At 36.2% G+C, this 22,287-nt stretch overlaps 2 protein-coding genes across 5 annotated transcripts in view; both read right to left on the reverse strand.

Annotated features, from left to right (window-relative positions):
- The window catches only part of LOC115446736 (microvitellogenin-like), a 59,992-nt gene that overhangs the window by 7,788 nt on the left and 29,917 nt on the right, over nucleotides 1-22,287 (reverse strand). Inside the window, exon 1 of one of the 3 annotated variants that reach the window (XM_030173512.2) lies at nucleotides 12,800-12,818. The exons of 1 other annotated variant lie outside the window; for it this stretch is intronic. Coding sequence is in view for 1 of the 2 variants with exons in the window: in XM_037441909.1 (XP_037297806.1) it covers nucleotides 6,610-7,908 (1,299 nt within the window). In the remaining variant the exon portion in view is untranslated. Of the gene's footprint in view, nucleotides 1-6,465; nucleotides 7,931-12,799; nucleotides 12,819-22,287 lie in introns of those variants that run through there. One more of the 3 variants, XM_037441909.1, reaches the window with a different exon arrangement.
- Nucleotides 6,473-22,287, reverse strand: part of LOC115446737 (microvitellogenin-like) — a 45,645-nt gene continuing 29,830 nt past the window's right edge. The window contains exons 1-3 of one of the 2 annotated variants that reach the window (XM_030173516.2): nucleotides 21,052-21,238; nucleotides 14,772-16,113; nucleotides 6,473-7,932 (exon numbers count right to left, since the gene is read on the reverse strand). In XM_030173516.2, coding sequence (XP_030029376.1) covers nucleotides 14,826-16,103 — 1,278 coding nt within the window. In that variant the 5' untranslated portion in view covers nucleotides 16,104-16,113; nucleotides 21,052-21,238 and the 3' untranslated portion in view covers nucleotides 6,473-7,932; nucleotides 14,772-14,825. Of the gene's footprint in view, nucleotides 7,933-14,771; nucleotides 16,114-21,051; nucleotides 21,239-22,287 lie in introns of those variants that run through there. The other variant, XM_037441911.1, reaches the window with a different exon arrangement.

Consider the following 22,287-nt stretch of genomic DNA (forward strand, 5'->3'; position numbering starts at 1 on the left):
CCGTTCGCCTGATGATAAGCGATACGACCACCCATAAACAGTAGAAACACCATCCAACACCTTAAATTACAAAGTATTGTTCGGTAATCCACTGCGCTCGCCATCCTGAGACATGAGATGTTAAGTCTTATTCTGTCCAGTAGTTACATTGGCTTAATTCACCAGCTATTCATACATTCTGTATAGATTCAACTATTTCCAGTAGTTTTCCAAAGACCGTTTTTACCACGCATCAGCGTTCTCTTGAATGTTCTTCCTTCCGAGGTATTCCATTAGTCTATGTCTTATCAGTCTTCTAACTAGATTTAAAACAGCATTTCGCGGTATTCGGATCCTTAGTTGTGGCCGTGGTATATAACTGGCAGCACAGGTCCGACGGTGACCACTAATCATCAAATGAACCCTCTGATTTTGGAAGTAATAGCTAACAACAGCAAAAAGTGTCATTCCCTATTAAATAAGCCGAAGGAGGCAAGACGATGTTGTTTATTATCTTTGCTGATGAAGGTATGTTTATCCTGCTTCCTACTACCCTATCCTATAAACAGACATAGTACAAAAATTCCTACTAAACTCATACTTAAGGCATATATAGAAACCTTCACTGCCCCATGTTCAAGTTTATTTGAACACTTTTATTTCGGTAGTAAGCGGAGAGAGCCGCCGGCATAGCCTAGTACGAAATATACTTAACACTCACATAACCTTGACCCACAAGGAGTAGATTATTGGGTCTTCGAGAAACTCACTGGCGAACAACACGAAACAAAGTTGTAATGTGGTTGTCATTTGACGCCCGTGTCCTGTTCAATAGCGGTATATCAGATTCGAGGTAGCTCGCACTGTCTGTAGACAAATGTGTGTACAGGCTACCCCTGCATTCTATATGGATAACGACTACCGTACACAAGGTGATAAAATGTGCCAAAGTGGCCCAGGTATGTCGTGTTCTGTTCGTGTTCCAACACGCCTACGTAATTGTGTCGACTGCCGAGGGATAATAACCTCTTATTAGTCGACATTCTATTGAATCCCACTCTGCTTACCAACAGGTCCAGTCGAGTCACTTTGCTGTGCATGTATAAAAAAGCCATATCGATACTAATAATTTCCAAAAGCAAATTCTTCGTCTTAGACCCGACATTATCTAAAATTACAAAACCCCTGACCACATTTACGCCTACATTTATCATTTTGGTAATCCTATTTAATTGAAAAAAAGATCTCGCAAATCTTTTGAAAATTTAGATTCCCATCTCATTTGTCTTCTCTGAAACGCATTAAGGCGGGTCCAATAAAGTAAATCGTAAAGACGGTTCTGAACTGACTTTTTGTAAAAAAATTACTTGAAACAAGGCAATTTAAATCTTATGTGGAATTCATAAGAGTTTTCGAGGACGCCATTGTTACTGTGGCTTATGATTTTTCATGTTGGTGAATCGCGAGGTGACGTCGAAGACACGTTAACGTCACGATGTTGTCGTGGCGACAGGACGGCGGAATTCTTCCCATAAAACTCGTCCCATATTGGCTTTCATTCAAAATACGTGTTTGAATATTTTTAGACATGTGAATTACTATACATTCCGCAAAAAAAATTGGGTTTACGCCAAGCGTAAAGCATTATTGATAATAAATGCAATCCGTTTAAAATAGCAACAGCGCTTAGAAAGAATTTAAAATGTATTTCACCAATTTCTGGTCGCAGCTTCCCATGCAGCGCGTCCCGGATAAAAAGTACCTAGACTATGATGTTCTGGAATGGCAGGCAGCTTCCTATTAGAGATTGTTTTTCAGTTATGGAGTAAGAGTTGTAGTTAACAATAAACTCCTGACAAACCCGATAGCTTTTATTATTTATTTATTTTAGGTCGCTTTTTAACATCTAAGGCCATTAGCTACCGCAGCTGTATAATACAATCAGTGGGATATACTAATTTATAAGCATTAATTAACTTTAAAAAACAAATTGTTTATAACCTATCTCACTTAAACATTCTTTGAGTGTATTATAGACAAAGGAAAATGACCTCACTCCACCTAATAAGTGAAAGTGGGAACCAAACTCCAGATAGAATGTCGACTGACAATAGAATATTACCCCTTGCCAGTCGACACTATTATGCCGGCCTGTTGGAACCACATATATACAGGCTGATCCCGGAACATGACATATTTACGTGGGCGAATACGCCGAGTTTTACACCTCGCTATCAGTAGGTATCCGAGCGGATACAAAATCTTACCACCAGTCACCTGTGGTGAAGGGTCCATAGAACCCGTTTCTTGCCGTCTTCCCCTTATGTAGAATCTAGCTATCATTAAAACGATTTGCAGACCGCTTTTGTGCATATTAGTACCTATATGTTGTGTCGGGTTCTCGTCAGATTCCCTTTCAGAAAATTTCACTCTTTGCTACCACTAATGACACTCATTGCATTCACATCTTACACTCTTCTGTTTTATGTAACTAAATATACTATCCCTCCAATCGTAGTACAAACTGTACATTTCCGGTTCTATTACCAGGACCGCAGAAGCTGTATGTATTTGTGATCGCGGCGCACTTTGGGACGCCACCATAGAAAGAGCGTGATATGATCTCTCCTATATAGACCTATCTTGTGACAACTTGAGAACGTAACAACGTATTGAAATTAAAATATTTTTTGATTAATAGATCTATCAATTACCAATGTAGAGGTGAAAAATTACTGGTTATTTTACCTGATTAATGAAAAAAAAGCTTATAATTGCCTATAATTACGAAATATACAAGTTTACTTAAATTAACTTGCCAAAGGTTCCATACACAACATATCTTTAACTTCGCGTATATTATTACATTAGGATGAGTAAAATGACATATAAATTGAAAATAAATAAAAAAACCTACTACATACATTGTACTCGTACGAGCACCAAAACTGATAGTCTAAAACCTGTAGCTAGCTTGTAAGTGCTCTGATAAATTTGGCAGACGTTAGTATAACTTTTCTTTAAAAGCAGAATGAGAAGAAGTACATAATGGTCTAGCCAAACTAATTACACCATCAAACAAAAGTAAAATTAGATGGGGATATAATAAAATATATAAAACCGAAAACGAATGTTGTCCTGTTTCCAAAATGCATTTCAGTTTCAGGCTATAAGACATTCAGTACTTCTACTATACGTCCAACAGTATAGCGGTGTCCCACAGTGCGGCTCCGCGCGTTCATTAGTGATTTACTGCACCGCGCCACCTACAAGACGCCACGCTCCTGCCGCGTGATTGACCCCTCAGGGACAGACTTACAAATACGATACACCTCTATTGTCTCTTAAAATATTAAGTCCCAAAGTAAAATATTCGCTTCAATCGCGTTATTGGTAAATGTAGAGGCACCACCGCAAATTGTTCATCAAAGTGCAAACGCTTTTGGATGACACGTGTTTATTGTTTTTAGCGCTCGCAAGAAACATTATCGGGAAATTTGCATACCCGAATTATTTCCATATTATGATTTTTGAATTTAAATAAAATGTGATATCTGCCGTATATCGAGCTTTCCTAGGCCAAAGTGTTGGAAAAAGGCCTAAACCTTCTTATGTATAGACAAAGGCATTGAGACTGCACACAATGGCGATATAACTATATATAACTAGCAAGTTTCTGGTGGGTCCGTTTGGGTAATAATTGCTTTCCGGAACAGTATGCATATTACCAATACAATTCTAGTTATTTAATTGTTAGCTCTATGCAAGGATAGGAGAACCGATCGCGGTAAGCAAGTTGCGGTCCCGACGTGCCCGGGGGAAATCACCCGCTCCCCGACCTCTCACAAGACCGAGCACGACCGCCGCCGACCGCAGCGACCTCCGAATAAATTAACAATACCTCTTAATTCCGCTGCGTAATGTGCTCTGAATGGATCTTAAAGGTTGACCGAACCTCGGTTTTCAACTCCACTCATATTTTGTAAATTTAACTGCCTAAAGGTTTCGTCATACGCAGCGTGTTGAAAATGTGAAGGGAGTCAGTCAATCACTAGTAGTAGTAGTAAAGTGGTTGATCGATATTTTGGATTTGTAAAATCCTATGTTTAAATTGAACCCAATGATATTTATTTCCGAAACTACAGCGAAGACATCCCGAATCAGTCTCTGTGAGATTAGGATGGCTCTTAGACAGCTTAGAAATATCAAGGCGGCGGGCGAGGACGGAATTACTGCCGAGCTCCTGAACAAAGGCGGTGCCGGGATACTTGCAGTCTTTCAGAAGCTCTTCAACTTCGTTCTGCTCGTGGGTGTAACGCCCAAGGCATGGAACAGGAATGTGGTAGTACTATTCTTCAAAAAAGGCGATAACCCAAGAATTACAGACCCATCGCACTCTTGAGCCATTTTTACAAGCTGTTCTAAAGAGTTATCACGAATCGTCTCGATGGTAGGCTAGATGACTTCCAGCCTTCCGAACAAGCCGGATTCTGAAAAGGTTGTAGTACCATAGGCCACATCCATACGCTGCGACTAGTTATACAAATACTAAGGAGTATAACTTCGTTTCACCTGCAGTTTGTTAGATTATATATTTTAATGAGCCATTAACAATCCTAATCAACCTTTCGATTACGATTCATTGAGATCAATAGTACTGGGAATTTCGTGTACAATTTGAATTTCGTCAGGTTTTCAAATAAAATTAAAATATTAATATCAGCCCTGTATTACATACTTGCCCACTGCCGAGCACGGGCCTCCTCTACTACTGAGAGGGATTAGGCCTTAGTCCACCACGCTGGCCTAGTGCGGATTGGTAGACTTCACACACCTTCGAAATTTCTATAGAGAACTTCTCAGATGTGCAGGTTTTCTCACGATGTTTTCCTTCACCGCTAAAGCGAACGATAAATTCACAAAGAATACACACATGATTTTTAGAAAAGTCAGAGGTGTGTGCCCTTGGGATTTGAACCTGCGGACATTCGTCTCGGCAGTCCGTTCCACAACCAACTAGGCTATCGCCGCTTTTTTAAATAAAATTAATTTATAAATAATCACAAATAGAATTAAGTTTTGACTGCCTCGGCGGCATAGTTAAATTGCATGCGTGGCACCACCGCTCTGAGGTCTCGGGTTGGAATCCCAGGTCGTCAAAGTGAAATTATAATTTGCTCAGTATCAGCCTGGAGTTTGGAATTGGTACCCGGTATAGAGACATCACATCATGGAACGTAACAAACATAACGAAAAGTTGGTGATGTGGTAGCACCTCTACCTACCCCTTCGGGGTTGGCATGATGTGTATGTGTGTGTGTGTGTGTGTTTTTTTTTTTAAATCACGTCGTTTTTACGACAATTATTGATTAGGAACCGACTCCAAAAAAAATATATAAAGCCGCATATTATCAAGTTAAATTATTTTTAAACTTTGAAGCGGTTTTATTTTTTTGTTAAAAAGGTTTATTTTTTGCTTCTTCATTAGTTTAAATACAGATCTAGGTGAATCCAATACACAAATAACTATTCTCATCCTATTTAATTTTAAGGAATTCGCTGCTGCATTTTCAAAGTCCAGATCTCACAACAATGAAATTAAATTTCTATCAATTGTAAGCTAAATGAAATATATCGCAAAAAGATTTTTCAAAATCGGTTCATAATTCAAAGTGACTATTTCTCTAAAATTACTAGTTTTTAATACTTCGATATTTTGCTCTATTCTGGTGGATTTTCTCAAGTTTTATTTTGCTTTAAACCAATTCAGATCTATAGCCAACAAAACCAAACAAAAATTATGCAAATTAGTCCAGCCATTTTCGAGTTTTACAGAGAATAACGCACAGCAATTCGTTGTTACATATATCTTACTAATCCTACTTCCGAATTAAATTATAAATGCGAAAGTTTGTGAAGATGGATGTATGTATGTTTGTTCTTCTTTCACGAAAAAACTACTGAACTGATTTGGATGAAATTTTACAATAATATGGTTATACATCAGAATAACACAAAGGCTACAATTTATAATGACTGTGTAATTTGGTCATAATATAACGATACATATCAAGTAAGTCAGAAAAAAATGCTATCTTGGCGTACGCTGCCCAAACCGTTGGAGTTAGACAAAGATGATGTACCGTAGGATTGTTTGTTTTAAATAGTCTTAAATAAAAGTCTGCGTCAGCATAATATATCTATCTACCTTTTATGTGGAAACCACCAAAATAGTGATATTCTGAAAATCTACTGCACGGATTTTTATGAAATTTCGCATGGAGATGATTGATCCTGTGAAGGTTATACGCTACTTTTTATCCCGAGAAAATATATAGCGGGACTTTTATCCCGGAAAACTCATTCACGCGGGCGAAGCTGCGAACAAAAGCTGGGATATTATATATAATGAACTCCTGTTTAATTTATTTTGATCGAATTAGAACCATCGTCAGGAAAGTAATAAATAGTAGTTAAAAATAAAAATAAGAGAATTATTATAAAATTTATTAGAAACCCTTTTTTGTTAGTAGATCATCAGATAAAAAATATATGTATATTAATATTGACATTGTGCAGTTCTTATATTATTTCAACATTCTTGAAAATCACATCTAAACACTTTTTTACCTAGCCAATATAATAAGACCGCAAAATGAACCCAAAGTATTCAGGTCGGTAGACATAGGGCCCCAAATTGCCCCACAACTGTCGATCTCCGTACTTATCTACATTATCATCCAGTTTCAAAGCCTGATTATATTGAAAGTTCACTATAAAGAACACTAAATTATCTTTATGGTTCATCGGCAGCAACTTCCAGTTGTATCTGATCTCGTCCAAGTTTTGTGAGCCCCAGCCTTTCCTATCTCCTTTGGAGTTAGGATTAATGTCAAGTCTCAGGAGCATATCATACTCGTAGTTTTTTATTTGGAAGAGTACTTTATTGTCCTTCCAAATTGGGACCATCGACCAACTGAATCTGGTACTGCTGTCGCCGCTGCCGTCGCCCCACGCCAACCTGTTACGCCACTTGTCAGTATTGACATCCAATTTCAACTTCATATTATCGTGATAATTACTCATGATCACGATCTGATCTTCATTGAAGATCAATTGAAAGATATCAGGGAAGTATCTCTTGACAATATCCTTATTGCCAGAATCCCAAAGTTTGTAAGCGAATGTCATTGTACTGTGTATGCCTTGATCGAGTAGCTTGTCAACTGTCTTAGCTATGATGAAATTGCCACCGTATTTATTCAATGATTGAGTAATTGTTACCGCGGTGTCGATGTCCCAACTGGTGAGAGCGTTGTACAGCCGTTCCTCTATTTCTTCACTATTTATGAACACTAAATTTGTATCATATAACGTTAAGCCACGAAAATAGTCTGGCAAATTATATCCTGGGTAGTAGAATATATTTATATCGTTCAACTCGTTATTTAGCCTTCGAATATCTGCAGAATCAATTTTAAATCCAAACACGACGACGCTGCCGACTTTAGAGTTCACGATGCGAGCTATATCTCTAGCGCAGGATTCGGTGATAGAGCGTTGCGCATGGAAATCGTCACTCTGAAAAGTGACTAACTTAACGGACTGGCTTTTTATATATTTGGAAGTGTCGCACGTGTCCTCATCTATCACTGGTATCCTGTTGGGGATCTTACAATCTTTATCGGGGCCGTCATGGACCAGTTGGTATTCGCTATTGACATTATAACACTCGCGGAAGCCGGTGATTCCCGCGCTAGTCTCGAACCTGCCCACTCCCCAGTAGTCCACGTGATCCACGAGCTCGGTATCAATGGGAAGTCTTAACAGCTCGTATTGGCCGACGTAGGGCATTTCTGAGTATGGGTACAGCAAATCTTCATTGTCTATATAGTTAGGACGATCGGCCCCAGTCCACTTATCTGCCATGATTCCTCAACTATTGAGTAATCTGCAAATAATAAATAATAAACCAGTCCAAATTTAAATTCAAAATTGTATTTGTTGTGGTAGATACAGTTTGGAATATTAGTTACACATTTATGATTCTAGTACGGCTATGATCCGCCGCAATGGTAAGCACATAATAGTTTGAGATTTTCAGAAGAAAATATTCTTATGTTTACGAGAATGTTAGATATCGATATAAAACTAATTATCGGATTTTATCGTGGTTTTTTATATTTTAATTTACTCCCGAAGTACTCTTTCAGCCGTCACGGTCACGGGGCAGACTGAGGTCCTGGTCGTCCGAAAAGTAAAATCGTCACTTTACAATTATAATTTTCTTTTTTATTAATTGTAAAATGTAGGTAGATACTGCAGCTTTAATTTTTCGGACGACTAACACGGAATGGAAAATATTCTACAGTCATATCTTAAATTAAGTTTAAGATTATAATCTATACTATTATATAAAGCTGATGAGTTTGTTTGTTTGTTTGAACGCGCTAATCTCAGGAACTACCGGTCCAAACTGAAAAATTCTATTTGCGTTGGATAGCCCTTTGTTCGTGGAGTGCTATAGGCTATATATCATCACGCTATACCCAATAGGAGCGGATCAGTAATGGCTGATCTCAGGAACTACCGGTCCAAATTGAAAAAATCTTTTTGCGTTGGATAGCCCTTTGTTCGTGGAGTGCTATAGGCTATATATCATCACGCTATACCCAATAGGAGCGGAGCAGTAATGGCTGATCTCAGGAACTACCGGTCCAAACTGAAAAATTCTTTTTGCGTTGGATAGCCCTTTGTTCGTGGAGTACTATAGGCTATATATCATCACGCTATATCTAATAAGGAGCGGAGCAGTAATGGCTAATCTCAGGAACTACCGGTCCAAACTGAAAAATTCTTTTTGCGCTGGATAGCCCTTTGTTCGTGGAGTACTATGGGCTATATATCATCACGCTATACCTAATAGGAGCGGAGCAGTAATGGCTAATCTCAGGAACTACCGGTCCAAACTGAAAAAATATTTTTGCGTTGGATAGCCCTTTGTTCGTGGAGTGCTATAGGCTATATATCATCACGCTATACCCAATAGGAGCGGAGCAGTAATGGCTAATCTCAGGAACTACCGATTCGAACTGAAAAAATATTTTTGTGTTGAATAGTCCTTTGTTTGTGGAGTGCTCTTAGTTATATATCATCACGCTATGACCAATAGGAGCGGAGCAGTAATGAAACATGTTGCAAAAACGGGGACAATTTATTAGTTTTGAGAGCTTCCGTTGCGTGCGCTGCGTAAACGGTTAAAGTTATGCAACAATGATGTATCACGGGATTGTTCCTCTTAAAAAGTTCTAAAAAATATATTATAAAACAAAGTCCCCCGCTGCATCTGTCTGCCTGAACGTGTGGAACTCAAAAACTACCCAACGTATTAAGATAAAATTTGGTATGGAGACAGTTTGAGACCCCGGGAAGAACATAGGGTCCCGGGAAACTACTACTTTCATAACGAAAAACTTTAGCCTGAAAAACTTTATAACGCGAGCGGAGCCGCGGGAAAAGCTAGTTTTATAATATATAAGCTGTAATAACATTTCATGCAAAAACGATCAAATTATATTTTTCTGAATTATTAAGATCAATTATGTTATCTTTTATTGATAGCACTTAACCTCATCAATAACTATTACATAAATGAAGAAAATCAGTTAACTATTCCTTAACCGAATTCGACAAGAGAACGTTACTTACTACGACTTAATATTTTATTTGACTCCGTATAGCTTCGGAATGGTTCCATTTATTTCATTGCACTTTTCGCTTCGAAGATGCAAAGGAGAACTCCTCAAATTAAATGTCTTGTTGGATTCAGTATAATTTTAACATGATATCATATTAGGAATATTATTGTTTGATCTTGAACTTCAAAGATCCAGTAGGAACTCCTCAACATCATTTAGATTGAGAATTATTAATTTCTTTTGGGTTAAATTAGGTTTTATTTTGCTTATTTTAACAAAAAATAAAAGCGAGTTCAGAAACCACTATGAATCAAAGTAATATTGGTGGCGTGTTGGCCATAATTCTAAAAACCATATTTTATACGAATATTGAAAAAAGACGTGTGTGAGTTTGGGTGTAGGAACTATTCTCTGGAGCTGCTGAACTGATTTTGAAAATTCATTAATTTATAATTTTTGTCCGGGTAAAATAGAAAGTGGGACTTCTGGTGGTCTTCCCTGAAAAACATATGCGGGCGGAGCCACGTGCAAAATATAGTATTTAATAAATTTAACTTCCGCTTTTATTTAGGAGGTAGGGGTAGTAACTCTAGTCGTGTTAAAATGCGTTAGAAGTTTTAATATAAAAAAAATAATATTAAACATATTAAACAAGTTAATTTTACTGGTTTTATATTCGCCGTAAACATATTTATGACACTGTATGTAGGCGAGCCATCATACTGGGCACCAACTACCAACTAAACTTCTACCTTCACATATTACAACTGCACCGCCATCACTATTTGGGTAGTTTTTGAGTCTATCGCGTTCAGTCAGGCAGACAGACGTGGCTGGTGTCTTTTTTATATAATATATTTTTTTGAGAGGAATATTTTCGTCACATATAGGTGTTATCAGTGGCGGTTCTTCCATAGAAGCCCAAAAGCCTGGCTTGCCCTAAAATTATTTGCACAAAACGGAATATGGAACAATAATCATAAATTTACGGTCTCTACAGTAAAGATAAAAATTCCCGCGCTATGTGTCGGTGCACCGAGCCGATTCGCCTCGAGCGCACCTACACACACACTAATACACCTTAACACATACTACATCTAAACTGTATCAGTATGCACGCATTTCATTTTTAATATATAACACGCGCACAAAATATATGCCATCACTCTATCTCGCGTGGGCTTCCATGAGGCTTTTGGCCTCGGTAGTTTTTCTCTTTCACACTTATAGATTGAATACGGATAAAATCCTACCACACACGTATAGCTGTAGTAAGTTTCTATAGAAATCAGTACTAGAAATAAAGCCATGTTTTATAAACAGTGTTGCCAAGTGTTTGCACTTCTACTAATATTAAACATTTATTCTAAATAATATTCCTTATTTGGATACTTAATCTTTTATTTTTCATGTATATTTAATGATTTCAGAATAAACATACTTAATTCTATTTACATAATAATTATTATTTTTATGTATTATATGTATTTTAATTAAACCTTTCGTATAATTTTAGTAGAAATTGTGAGTATAATTTGCGATTAGTAACTGGCAACACTAGTTGTTTGTTTTGATTATGCCGGCGATACATTTTTTAAAGTTTTTGTGTTCATTACGTGTTTTTGAATTATTTAAAACATTTTAATATAAAGATGAGTGAAGTGATACCTTATAATAGTTTCAAGTGTGTGAAAGTTTGATAGCCGAGAAGGAAGTAAATTTGTTAGGTTATGATGAAAAACAACAACATTCAACAAGCTGGCGAGAGGCGCGAAATGTACTCCTGAGGTGAAAAACCTTATAAGGTATTTAGTCTAGTATCCAAAACTAATTGGCGTGATGGATACTTCCATACGAACAAACATTACCTAAGTTGTATCATTGGCTTTGCACATTTTTCTCGAACGAGACAAGTGTTTGGGATACTTCTGGTTTAGGATAATGATTTAATCGGCGCTGTATGTAAGAGATATTCCAATTTACAAAAACATATAAACGTAATAATTTCGGTAAACAGCGAAATGTAACCTTGTTATTTCAGCGATTAAGTAGGTACAGTAGGTAGATATGTGACGAAATTTCAAAACAAAACATTTCGCGTCGCCACTCGACAGTCGTTGTATTGTTATTTTTTCTAAGATTGGTTGATAATTGATATAGGTAAGTAATTTAATATGTGTTGCGATGACGACTGACGTGTGTTATCCACGTGCAATATATGAATATGTATATTGTACGCACCTGTGGTAGGTAACCGACCTATATACAAAAATGATATTGTTTCGATGGCGGCGTTCGAGGCGATTGAGATCGCGATATAAGTAATAGTTTAGATATAGATAAGTTGATAATTTGTATAGGATTTTTAAATTTAGCACCACAGATCATCCTTCAGAGGTCACGATGGGTCAAAACTGTCTTCAAATGAAAGTGCCTAATATTTATGTAAGTTGCGTTGGTGGTATAGTTGTATTGCTTGCGCTGTACAACCGTCGCTCTAAAGCCCGGGTTTGAATCCCGAGTCGGGCAGTGATGTCAGTTTATTGTCTCACACATTTTGTATGAAACGCAGACGCGATCTTCTTTTGTTTTGCTTTGGCTTGCCCACACCCAAAACTGTAGGCAAGCCACTGCTGGAGCTGTCATAAGTACAACCATATTCGAATACCAATATGATTGATGATTTATTTACTTATTGAATAAGCACAACAGTGATAAACGTGCATTAAAGTGCACCCTGCCGTGCCCGACAGGGTCCACGATTATGTCACGTGTATTAAAATGTAACATCTTATGTATAAAGTGATTGTGGAGTGCAATAAACTTTGAATTTGAATTTGAAAGTAATTTGAGTAATAAATGCAGTTGAAGGTTGTACAGACTACAGTGTACCTACATAATATTATGTATACGATATTAAGAGTATCATACAACAGAACAGAAGTATAAACTATAAACACATGCAGAGAATGGAGAAAATATTTAACCATATTGTAGACAAGACTATCTGATTTGCTCCACATTAAAAAATTTAACTATCTATGCAAACTACGCCTTGGGTGTAATTGAGATATTGTTATGTAAGAGCTAGATTATGGCAAAATTATTATTTAAGTACTTACTTACAGATTGCACGGCGACCCTCCGTTCTAGAGCTCAGACGTTCGACCGCCGCGCCGGTAATTTACATTGACCTTACTACCAATAATTAACTGAATTTATACTTCTTGATAACTTAAATTATTGTTTACTTAAATTATTTATTCACTACTTTTACCTCAATGGTCCGCTTCTTATGAATTGGAGATTTTGTTAAACGCGTAATAATCGAAAAACACGCGAAATATTAAACCTCTTTCACAAACAAACGGCCTTGAGCAAATCATTTCATAGTTAGTGACGCGCATGTTACAGCTGAAAATATGCAAGGAGATACTTTTTCTGTACAAAATAAATTTATATCTCTTTTAAAAATTTAAACTACGAAAATATTCCTTATTAAATTGTCTAATTTCTAGTGTTGATTGCAAATTAAAATGTTGTGTAAGTACTTTCGGGGGCGATGCGCAGAATCAATAATTTTAATGATTGTTCATTATGAAATTAACGAAACAATATTGATCTAAAACCAAAATCGAATATCTTAATAGAGATTTTGCCACAGTATCAAATAATTGTATTAGTAATAAGAAATAATAATAGTTCTTTAGTAGTAGTTATAAATTGCGTTATACATATTTTGTTTATATACATTACATATTAAATATATTTTTGGAACCGGTACTTAATTCAAACAGCCAGATAAGCTATGTAAACACGAATGGAAAAGCAGATTACATTGCTCATGATTATTATTTGCCGACCTCTAGTGAAGAAGGTTATCTAGTCGTGTTTTGATATTTGCTCTGCGATATTTTGCTTGCCACCTGGTCTGCATTATATGACAGTTTTTTCGGACGATCACATATCACTGCAGTTCAGCTCCATTTTAATTTCATCAGTATGGTACCATGGGATTTGGAGATGCCCAGTAAAACTTATCATATCAATTGGATTTTTGTAATTATGTTTATGTTGATTAGCTTTAACATACTAAGATATTAAAAATATTGTTTTATGACCACAAACTTGAAGGCAGCCGCGAACTCCTTAAAATCAAATCGGATGAGAAAGAATATTTTTGTATTGTGTTTAATTATATATATTACAAAACCAAATAACTTTATTTATACTTATAATAAAATCGTTAAATATTTTCTTTGGTTTGTTTTATATATTGAAAGTAAGTATGTACATATCGTAATTTATTGTTATTTGTATGTACAAAAAAAAATTCAAAATGCATATTCACATATTATTACGTCTCCTATAAAATCAGGAACATAATCAATTGAAAAAAGGCATCATATTTGAAATATTGTTGCGAGTATAAGTGAAGACGTATTGAGGATTCGCTCTATCTATCTCTTTCCTATGCACGCATCCTTATCGTCGATGACGTCACAATTTTCTAATGTAGCTCTTTTCTGCTGTTTGACAGATACCCTTTGCACTAAATTATAACGCTTTATAACTTATGGATCAGTGAACGGTTTTGGATCTTTTTCTGCAAAATTTTGGATGCCATACGTTTTTATAAATTTATTTAAGAAGTAGTTATGCACCGAATTATTATACTAAAATTTTAATAATGATTATGGACAAATTTCGACAATCCTTGGGCGAACACAAATATAAATAATAGATATTTTCAGGGTTTATTGAAAGTACAATGTTTTGTTCATAATTTAATATGTGAGTTAATGTAAATATCGTGTAGTTATCTTAACGCTTTAGCACGTCATGTAAGACTTTAATCAACAACAATACTCAATTTATAAATATTAGAATTTAAATAAAAATAAGAGAATTTATTTCAACATTAATTAAAAACCTTTTTTTGTCTTTTGATGTTAACATTATGCGGTTATCACTTCAATACAACTTTCCTCAGCTTAAATCAGCATTCATTTGTTCTATTAAATATATATAGTAAAATGTGCGAAAACGAATTTATAAATACCTTTTTTTATTGAATTCTTGCAAATACATACCAAAGAATTTGAACCTTTTATTTTTTTAATTCTATTTTTCATCTCATCTGCGTACTTAATTAGACCGCACAAGCCACCCAAAGTATTCAGGTTTGTCGAGATACATCCCGTTATGGCCCCAAAGCTGTCGACCACGATTCCTGTCCTCGGTAGGATCTAGTTTCAGAGCCTCATCATATTGACAGTTCACTATAAAGAACACCACGTCATCCTGCAACTTCCTCGGGTACAGCTTCCAGTTGTACCTGACCTCATCTACGTTTTTAGAGCCCCAGCCTTTCCTATCTCCATTGTAGTTATCATGAATATCAAGCCTCAGAAGCATATCGTACTCATTGTTTTTCATTTGGAAGATTATTTTATTGTCCTTCCAGATCGGAACCATTGTCCAACTGTATGTTTTGCCAGTATTGCCGCTCTTGTCGCCCCATGCCAGTCTATTATTCCACTCATCAGTATTTGTATCCAATTTTAACTTCGTGTTACCGAAATAATTACTCACAATCTCAATCTTATCTTCATTACAGATCAATTTGAAAGCAACAGGGAAGTATTTTTTGACGATTTCTGTTTCACCAGATAACCAAAGTTTGTAAACGAATGACATTGTACTTTCAATATCTTGCTCGAGCAGCTTGTCAACAAGATTAGTTATAACTGAACCACCACCGCTTTCATTCAAAGACTGAGTAATTTCAATCGCCGTGTCGATATTCCAAACGATGAGTGCGTTATAAAGCTGGTTCTCTATTTCTGTAGCATTCAGAAAAGCTATATGTGTATCGAATAGCGTCAAGCCTTTCAAATAGTCTGGCAATTCATATTTCGGGCAATAAAACATAGATATTTCACTCAACTCTGATCTTAGCCGTTGAATATCTGGTAAATTGATCCAAAATTCAAACCCGAAGACGACAACGCTGCCGACTGCAGGGTCCACGATGCGAGCTATATCTCTAGCGCAGGCTTCAATGATGGGCGCTCCCATCAGAGTGACCAACTTGATGGAGTGGTTTTTGATGTAGTTTGATGTGTCGCATGAGTTCTCATCGAACACGGGTATCCTGTTGGGAATCTTACAGCCTTTGTCGGGACCGTTACTGACACATTGGTATTGGCAGTTCACATTGTAGCACTTCGGGAAACCGCTAATTCCTAAATCGGTCTTGATCCATCCCTCTCCCCAGTAATCCACGTGTTCCACGACCTGGCTGGCAATGGGTATTCTCAACAGATAGTAGTCGCCATAGTACGGCAGTTCCGAATATGGATACTTCATGTTTACATTGGTCATATAGTTGGGACGATCGGCTGCTTCCCATTTATCCATCATGATTCGGTAACTGTTAAATATTTAGAGGAAAAATTAATAAATATTCAAGATTCGAGGTACCCTAGTAACAACTCTGCTTACTCCTGCGGGAATAAAGACGCGATGTCTGTTTGTTTCTTGTTGTTTTATTATGATTGTAGTACAGCTATGACCCACTATAATATCACACAACATTTTTGGATCCTTCGAGAGGAAAGTTTTTCAGTTTATTTTTTATCACATACATACATAGTATCACGCCTTTATCCCATAGAGGTAGGCAGAGACTATGGATTGCCACTTTGCACGATTCTGGAATATTTCTTTCGCGTCCTCTACCTTCATCAATCTTTCATGCATTCCTGCCGGTTAAGGGTACTTTTGACCTGGCCTTTACTAAAAATGTCAAATATCTGACATTCGAAGGATCGGTGCGGTCGATCCCTACCGACTCTTCCATCCACATTCGCCTTATATATCCTCTTTGTCGGTTTCTTACTATCCATCCTATCCAAATGCTCAAATCACCTTAAGCATAGCACTAAAGCTCATCAATTTCTACTAATTAAAAATCTTTTGACACAAATAAAAGTAGAACACATATTTGAAACAAAGGAGAGAAGTGCATTGAACTGTTTGTCTTTCTAATTATCTATCTATATATTATAAAAAAATGCGTGGGTGTATGTTCTCTATGGACTCCAAAACGACTGTAACGATTTTGATGTTTTTTTTTTACATAATCTTCAAGTTAACCCCGATTGACGTTAGGGGCCGTCTCCTCCGTGTGTCCATCTATCCACGAATTGCTCTATATAGTACATATTACAGATAATAAAGCTTAATAATTTCCAGAAATTAGACTTTGAACCCAATAAGTGGTTTAGACGTGATACTCCAAGAAACATTTGAGCAAATACATAAATAGACAAGAAATATAATGATTTCTTATATTTACGCGAATGTTAGACATTAAAATTAAACTATTTTTCGGATTCTATATCAGTTTTTATGTGTTCATTTTCTCCCAATGTTTCGAAGATTTTGCAGCCTTCGTGATTACGGGACGGACTGAGGTGTTGGTCATCCGCAAAGTCAAAGTTACAATATCTACCAACATTTTACAATTATACAACTTTTATTTTTTTTGCTGTTGGTGGTCCGATCTACGCAGAATGACCTTTCAGTGTCTTGAAGTCTGGCAGTCGGTCATTTGGGTTCCGATACTGGATCCCAGTAATGTGCAAGCTTCCAGCCATCTTCTATATTGAAATTCAGATGTTTTTACATTAATATAACCGCGCTAATCTTAGGAACTAATCGTTCTAATTGTTTTTTTTCTGTGATGGATAGCCCATTTATCGAGAAGGGCTTATAGGCCATATAACATCACGCTATGACCAATAGGAACGGAGCAGTAATGAAAAAAAATCAAAAACGGGGAAAATTTGTCTCTTGAGAAATTCCGTTGCGTGCGCTTCGTAAACGGTTAAAGTTATGCAACAACTATGTATGACGGAATTGTTCCTATTAAAAAATTAAAAAAAGACTCCAGCCACATCTGTCTGCCTGACTGAACGCGATAGACTCAAAAACGACCCAACGAATTTTGATGAAATTGGGCATGGGGATAGTTTAAGACACTAGGAAGGACATGGGCCACTTGTCAGCCAGTTCATACAGGTATTTTGTGATAACCTAAAAAATAAAAAAGTCATACAAACTAAATAGCACGAAATAAAAGACTATTTGTAAACACCGGGTCATTAACCTGTGATAGGAGCGGCAGCAGACCGCTGAAAATTTACGATTTCATCTGCTTGCGCCAATGATACCGAATTGTTTTTCAATGAATACAACATCACAATCACTTTTTTTTTGTAATTTTTACGATATTTTCGAGTTTTTAGAATAGTTTCGAACTGTGTAACGCACACGTAAATTTGGATTATGTGTAAGATAATTCAAAATTTGTTGATCTCAGTCCGAAGTATCAACTGGAGGAGCTTTATCTAAGTGAGGTTTATTTTCTCGTATCCTCTGAAATACTTGTACAATGGAGCTATAGTTGGTAGGACAAACACGGGTGTTCCTATATATCTCTACGTTCATAATGCTAAAGCGGCATTTCCGCGACATTCTCCATAAATAAAAACCATGTCGGCATACTCCGGAGCGGAGTAATTGTATCGGGCATTGCAACAAATAAAAAAACATGTAGAGATTCTAAAGCTAAGTAAGCGTCTAATTTTAATCAAGCACTAAGAATTTGAACTTATACTACGTGACGTGTCTAATATCGCACGATTTACAGTTTAACCCGTGAGGTAGCTGAATGTTTGCCGGCAAACATTGACAGCTACGCGTGTGACGGAAAAATAACCTTATTATGTAGTATATATGTAGTATATAAGCAATGATAAAAGAAGTATAGAGGATGGGTAATATGGTCACGTGACATGCGGCACATTTCATGAACAAAATGGTGCCGACTCCGCCCCTTACAATAGTGATATGCTAGTACCGAAAATTTTGTATCGACATCGAAGAATTAAGAGAGACAAACAAGCTCCAAAAAGATCAAATACAAAAGGGGTTAGGAACTACCATAATATAAATATAACAAATCATAATGTAAACAAACAAACTGAAACTGATTTATAAGTAACAATTGTTAAACAAAGCAGTACCTGTTGTGACAAACATCCAGTTGTGTTTGATCTATATTTGTATGTTGCACTATTCCTTGCTAAAAATTTAAGTTACAGATTAAGATATTTATTTAATACATGATAAATGGAATAAGATAGCGTAGCCAGCAATTATTTGGTTGGTTTTATTTTATTTTATTATTATGCTCTTTGATCGAGAAACATAACTATGGTTCAGCAAACTAAAATCAATGACCGTAAAAATGGTGGTTAAGATAATCAATTATAATAATTATTTGCAATAACAACAATATGATTATGTATCTATTTCCGTGCATGCAAAGGTTGCTCGAAACATAAGACCGCCAATTGTAAAAATATATCTTACATTTCATCTTTATGTTGTTTCTTTTATGTTTATCTATTCTTTTATGTAACAATTCTAATTTTATTCATAGCAATATATTAAAGTAATATTACTACTTATTAGGTGAAGTATAATAATCATTACTATTTTACTTATCGCGAATATTGTTGGAAAACAGTTATCTTTACTCGCGTTAATTAAACGTGTGGTTTATGCATATCTTCTCAAAATGTAAAGAAATATGTATTTGGTGTAGGATTCCAATCACGTCGCTCAATATTCTCAATTCATTTTGCCTTGGTTTTTAAATTTTTTGGTTATCTTAAAAAATATTCTAATTTCACTTAGTTTGTCCTTCTGAATAATACAATATTGATGTGTGCTCTAACATTCTTTCAAAGACAAAAACCGTAACTGATAAACGGGCGTCTGTTAAAATATCGATATCAATAATTTCTAAACAAATCCACCCACCCATCCCTAAGCTCGTGTGTAAACAAACATAATGATTTTAATGTGTATAAATCACGCCTAAAAGGGTCCAAAGCTTAACAAACCAGATCCACATATCATTTTAATTGATAAAAACACATCCAAAAAGTAATTATACAAAGATATTTGCTAATTTTCGGTAAAAACAGTTACTAACCTATGAAAATATATTTCGGGGTCTTTCTTGCGTGAATTCGATTTGCATCCTTTCACACAACACTGAGTCATTTTCGAAACTTAACAAATACACTAATAAACACACTGAACAATTGAGAATATGATTATATTACTTTAAATTCAATATTTATGAAGATTTGTTTACATCGTCTGACACTACATGTACTTGCCGACTGGCCAGCATAAAATGGCGTTTCTGCCGCAAGGCGGTCCCAGTGTGTTGAAGTAAACGAAATAGTGCCATATGCGAAGAAAGCAATTATTTTTGTCTTTTTTGTTGCGTTCCAAATAAGCTTTGAGTAAAAGAGATAGACATATATATTGACAATTCTGCGTCGATTTCCCTAACATAAATATAACTTATTCATATAGCTAACTTTTGAGGCCTGTCCTCTTTATATTTAGTCATTGGTACCTACTCGTACGCAATTGAGTGATTCGTCCGACGTCTCAGGATAGCGGTGACACACTGATAAGTGACCTTTAAAATGTGCAGGTTTCAACAAGAATGCACGTATCAATGCATTATCTTACGTATCTTCGTATAATATACATTGATTCATATTAAAAAAAAGATTTATGAACGTTTTTGTTTTTGGTGAATGTTGTAACACTATTCAAATAAAACCATTAAGTGATGTACTGACAACGTGTTTCTTGACACCGGTGCAGGAATTGTAAAACAAGCGATGATAACTTGCAACAGACGCAGCGTGTAGAAAATGTTGGAAACGGAAAATAATGTCCTGTCACTAAACTATCTGTTATATGTAGCTGAATTTTTGTTTGCCACATTGGAACATCCGCGGATATAATACGAAGTTCAAGTTAAAGTCGTATTGACGCCCCCCTCCCCCCCTCCATGACCGACCAACTACGGAGTTATTTGCACAATTTATCACCGATAACAATGTGTTAAATATTTATTTATTGAATAAGCACATCAGTGCCGTATTAAATACATTCAAAGCATTACAGTTATCAATTGTAGTATAATGAGTTTTGATGCACCTTCCAATTGAAGGAGTACAATGTGAATACATAATATTATTTATGCTTAATACAATAACAATATATAAACTCCGATACGCGGGTACACTCGGTGCGCCCCGCGTCTCTCTGTGTTATATTGTGATCATCACGGTCAGTAGACACCTTTGTTCAGAGGGACCCTACATAGAAAACAAAACTTAACTTTCCTTGCAACCTATTTCTCAGATGTAAAGGTGGTATTATATCAAGCAGTCACGGACGCAACATTATTCAAATAATGGATATTTACCTTGTTTGTTCTGGAAATCGGAACTTCTTCGTTCTGCAGTTCAGGAGTGCGACAGCCGCTCCCGAAATTTGAAATGAACATGCCACCAATGATTGAATCGTATTTATACTCTCTGATGACTCAGATCAGTAAAGTCGTTTATAGATAAGTACATACATGATATACTTTCGTTTGCAACTGGTCTTGTTACAATGAGTCAGTTGTTGTGAGTTTGTTCATTTTTTTAAAGCTGAAAAAATATCTGCATTATCTATATTAACATAGTGCGTACAAACACACGGCATTTAAAATAATATCACATTTAAAAAGTTTCTTGTACACAAATATTTTTTTGCGTCAGTGGCATATCCACTTCGTGTTCGGTATGACTACCTGTCAGAAGTCTCGGGTATGAATCCTGGGTGAGGCAAAGTGGCATCGGGTTGTCGTGCTATCATCCCGGAGTTTGGAATTTGTGCACGACATGACGATACGTTAGCCTCTTATCACGTCGTGGGATAGAATACACTTGCTGAAAAGTAGGTACACTATTCGCGCACCTGCTAACGCTTTCAGGGAAGAAGGGTAGGCAGATGCCCAATCTTAAACATTTTTCGTTGCACCCTCGCATTTCATTGTTCTTTTCTTGCGGGTTGTTGAGGTCACCGCGCCTCTTACGACCCCTATCAATATCATCTGCCTACATTGATAGGTGAAGTCATGCAAACATTTTAGTACTTTACTATCAAACCAGTGATCTAAAGAATCACATCGTTACTCATTGTAGTCGGCCGTGATGCTTCAATGAATACCGCTTAATACTGACTCACAATGAATTGGATAATAGCTAAATTTTGATACAATAATGGAGGTGATAAACATTGACAAAAGAATGCAAGCGGGCAAGAACGTGCAAAAAGGAGCAGTGGTTCTAAATATAGTAAAATTGCCAACAACGCCTACTTACCGCGTGAGTTAATGCATCTGAACAGAATAGCAAACTTGCAGCTCGGAATGTAGATGTGATCACCCAGTGTGTTACTTTCGTTGATGAAGATCAGGCTGCTAGTGAGTTACTAGTCCGCGACATAATGGTAAAAATAAATTGCAATTCACTTTTATTTTCATATTTGCTAAGCTAATGAAATGAATGAATAACCCAAATGCTAAGTAATCATTTTAAGACATAGATATATTTTATAATAGTTTAAATAATGACAGGGATAGTCGATTGACAATTTCTTTACGAAGTGATCG

Source organism: Manduca sexta, chromosome 23, assembly GCF_014839805.1.
Source record: "Manduca sexta isolate Smith_Timp_Sample1 chromosome 23, JHU_Msex_v1.0, whole genome shotgun sequence".
Taxonomy (NCBI): domain Eukaryota; kingdom Metazoa; phylum Arthropoda; class Insecta; order Lepidoptera; family Sphingidae; genus Manduca; species Manduca sexta.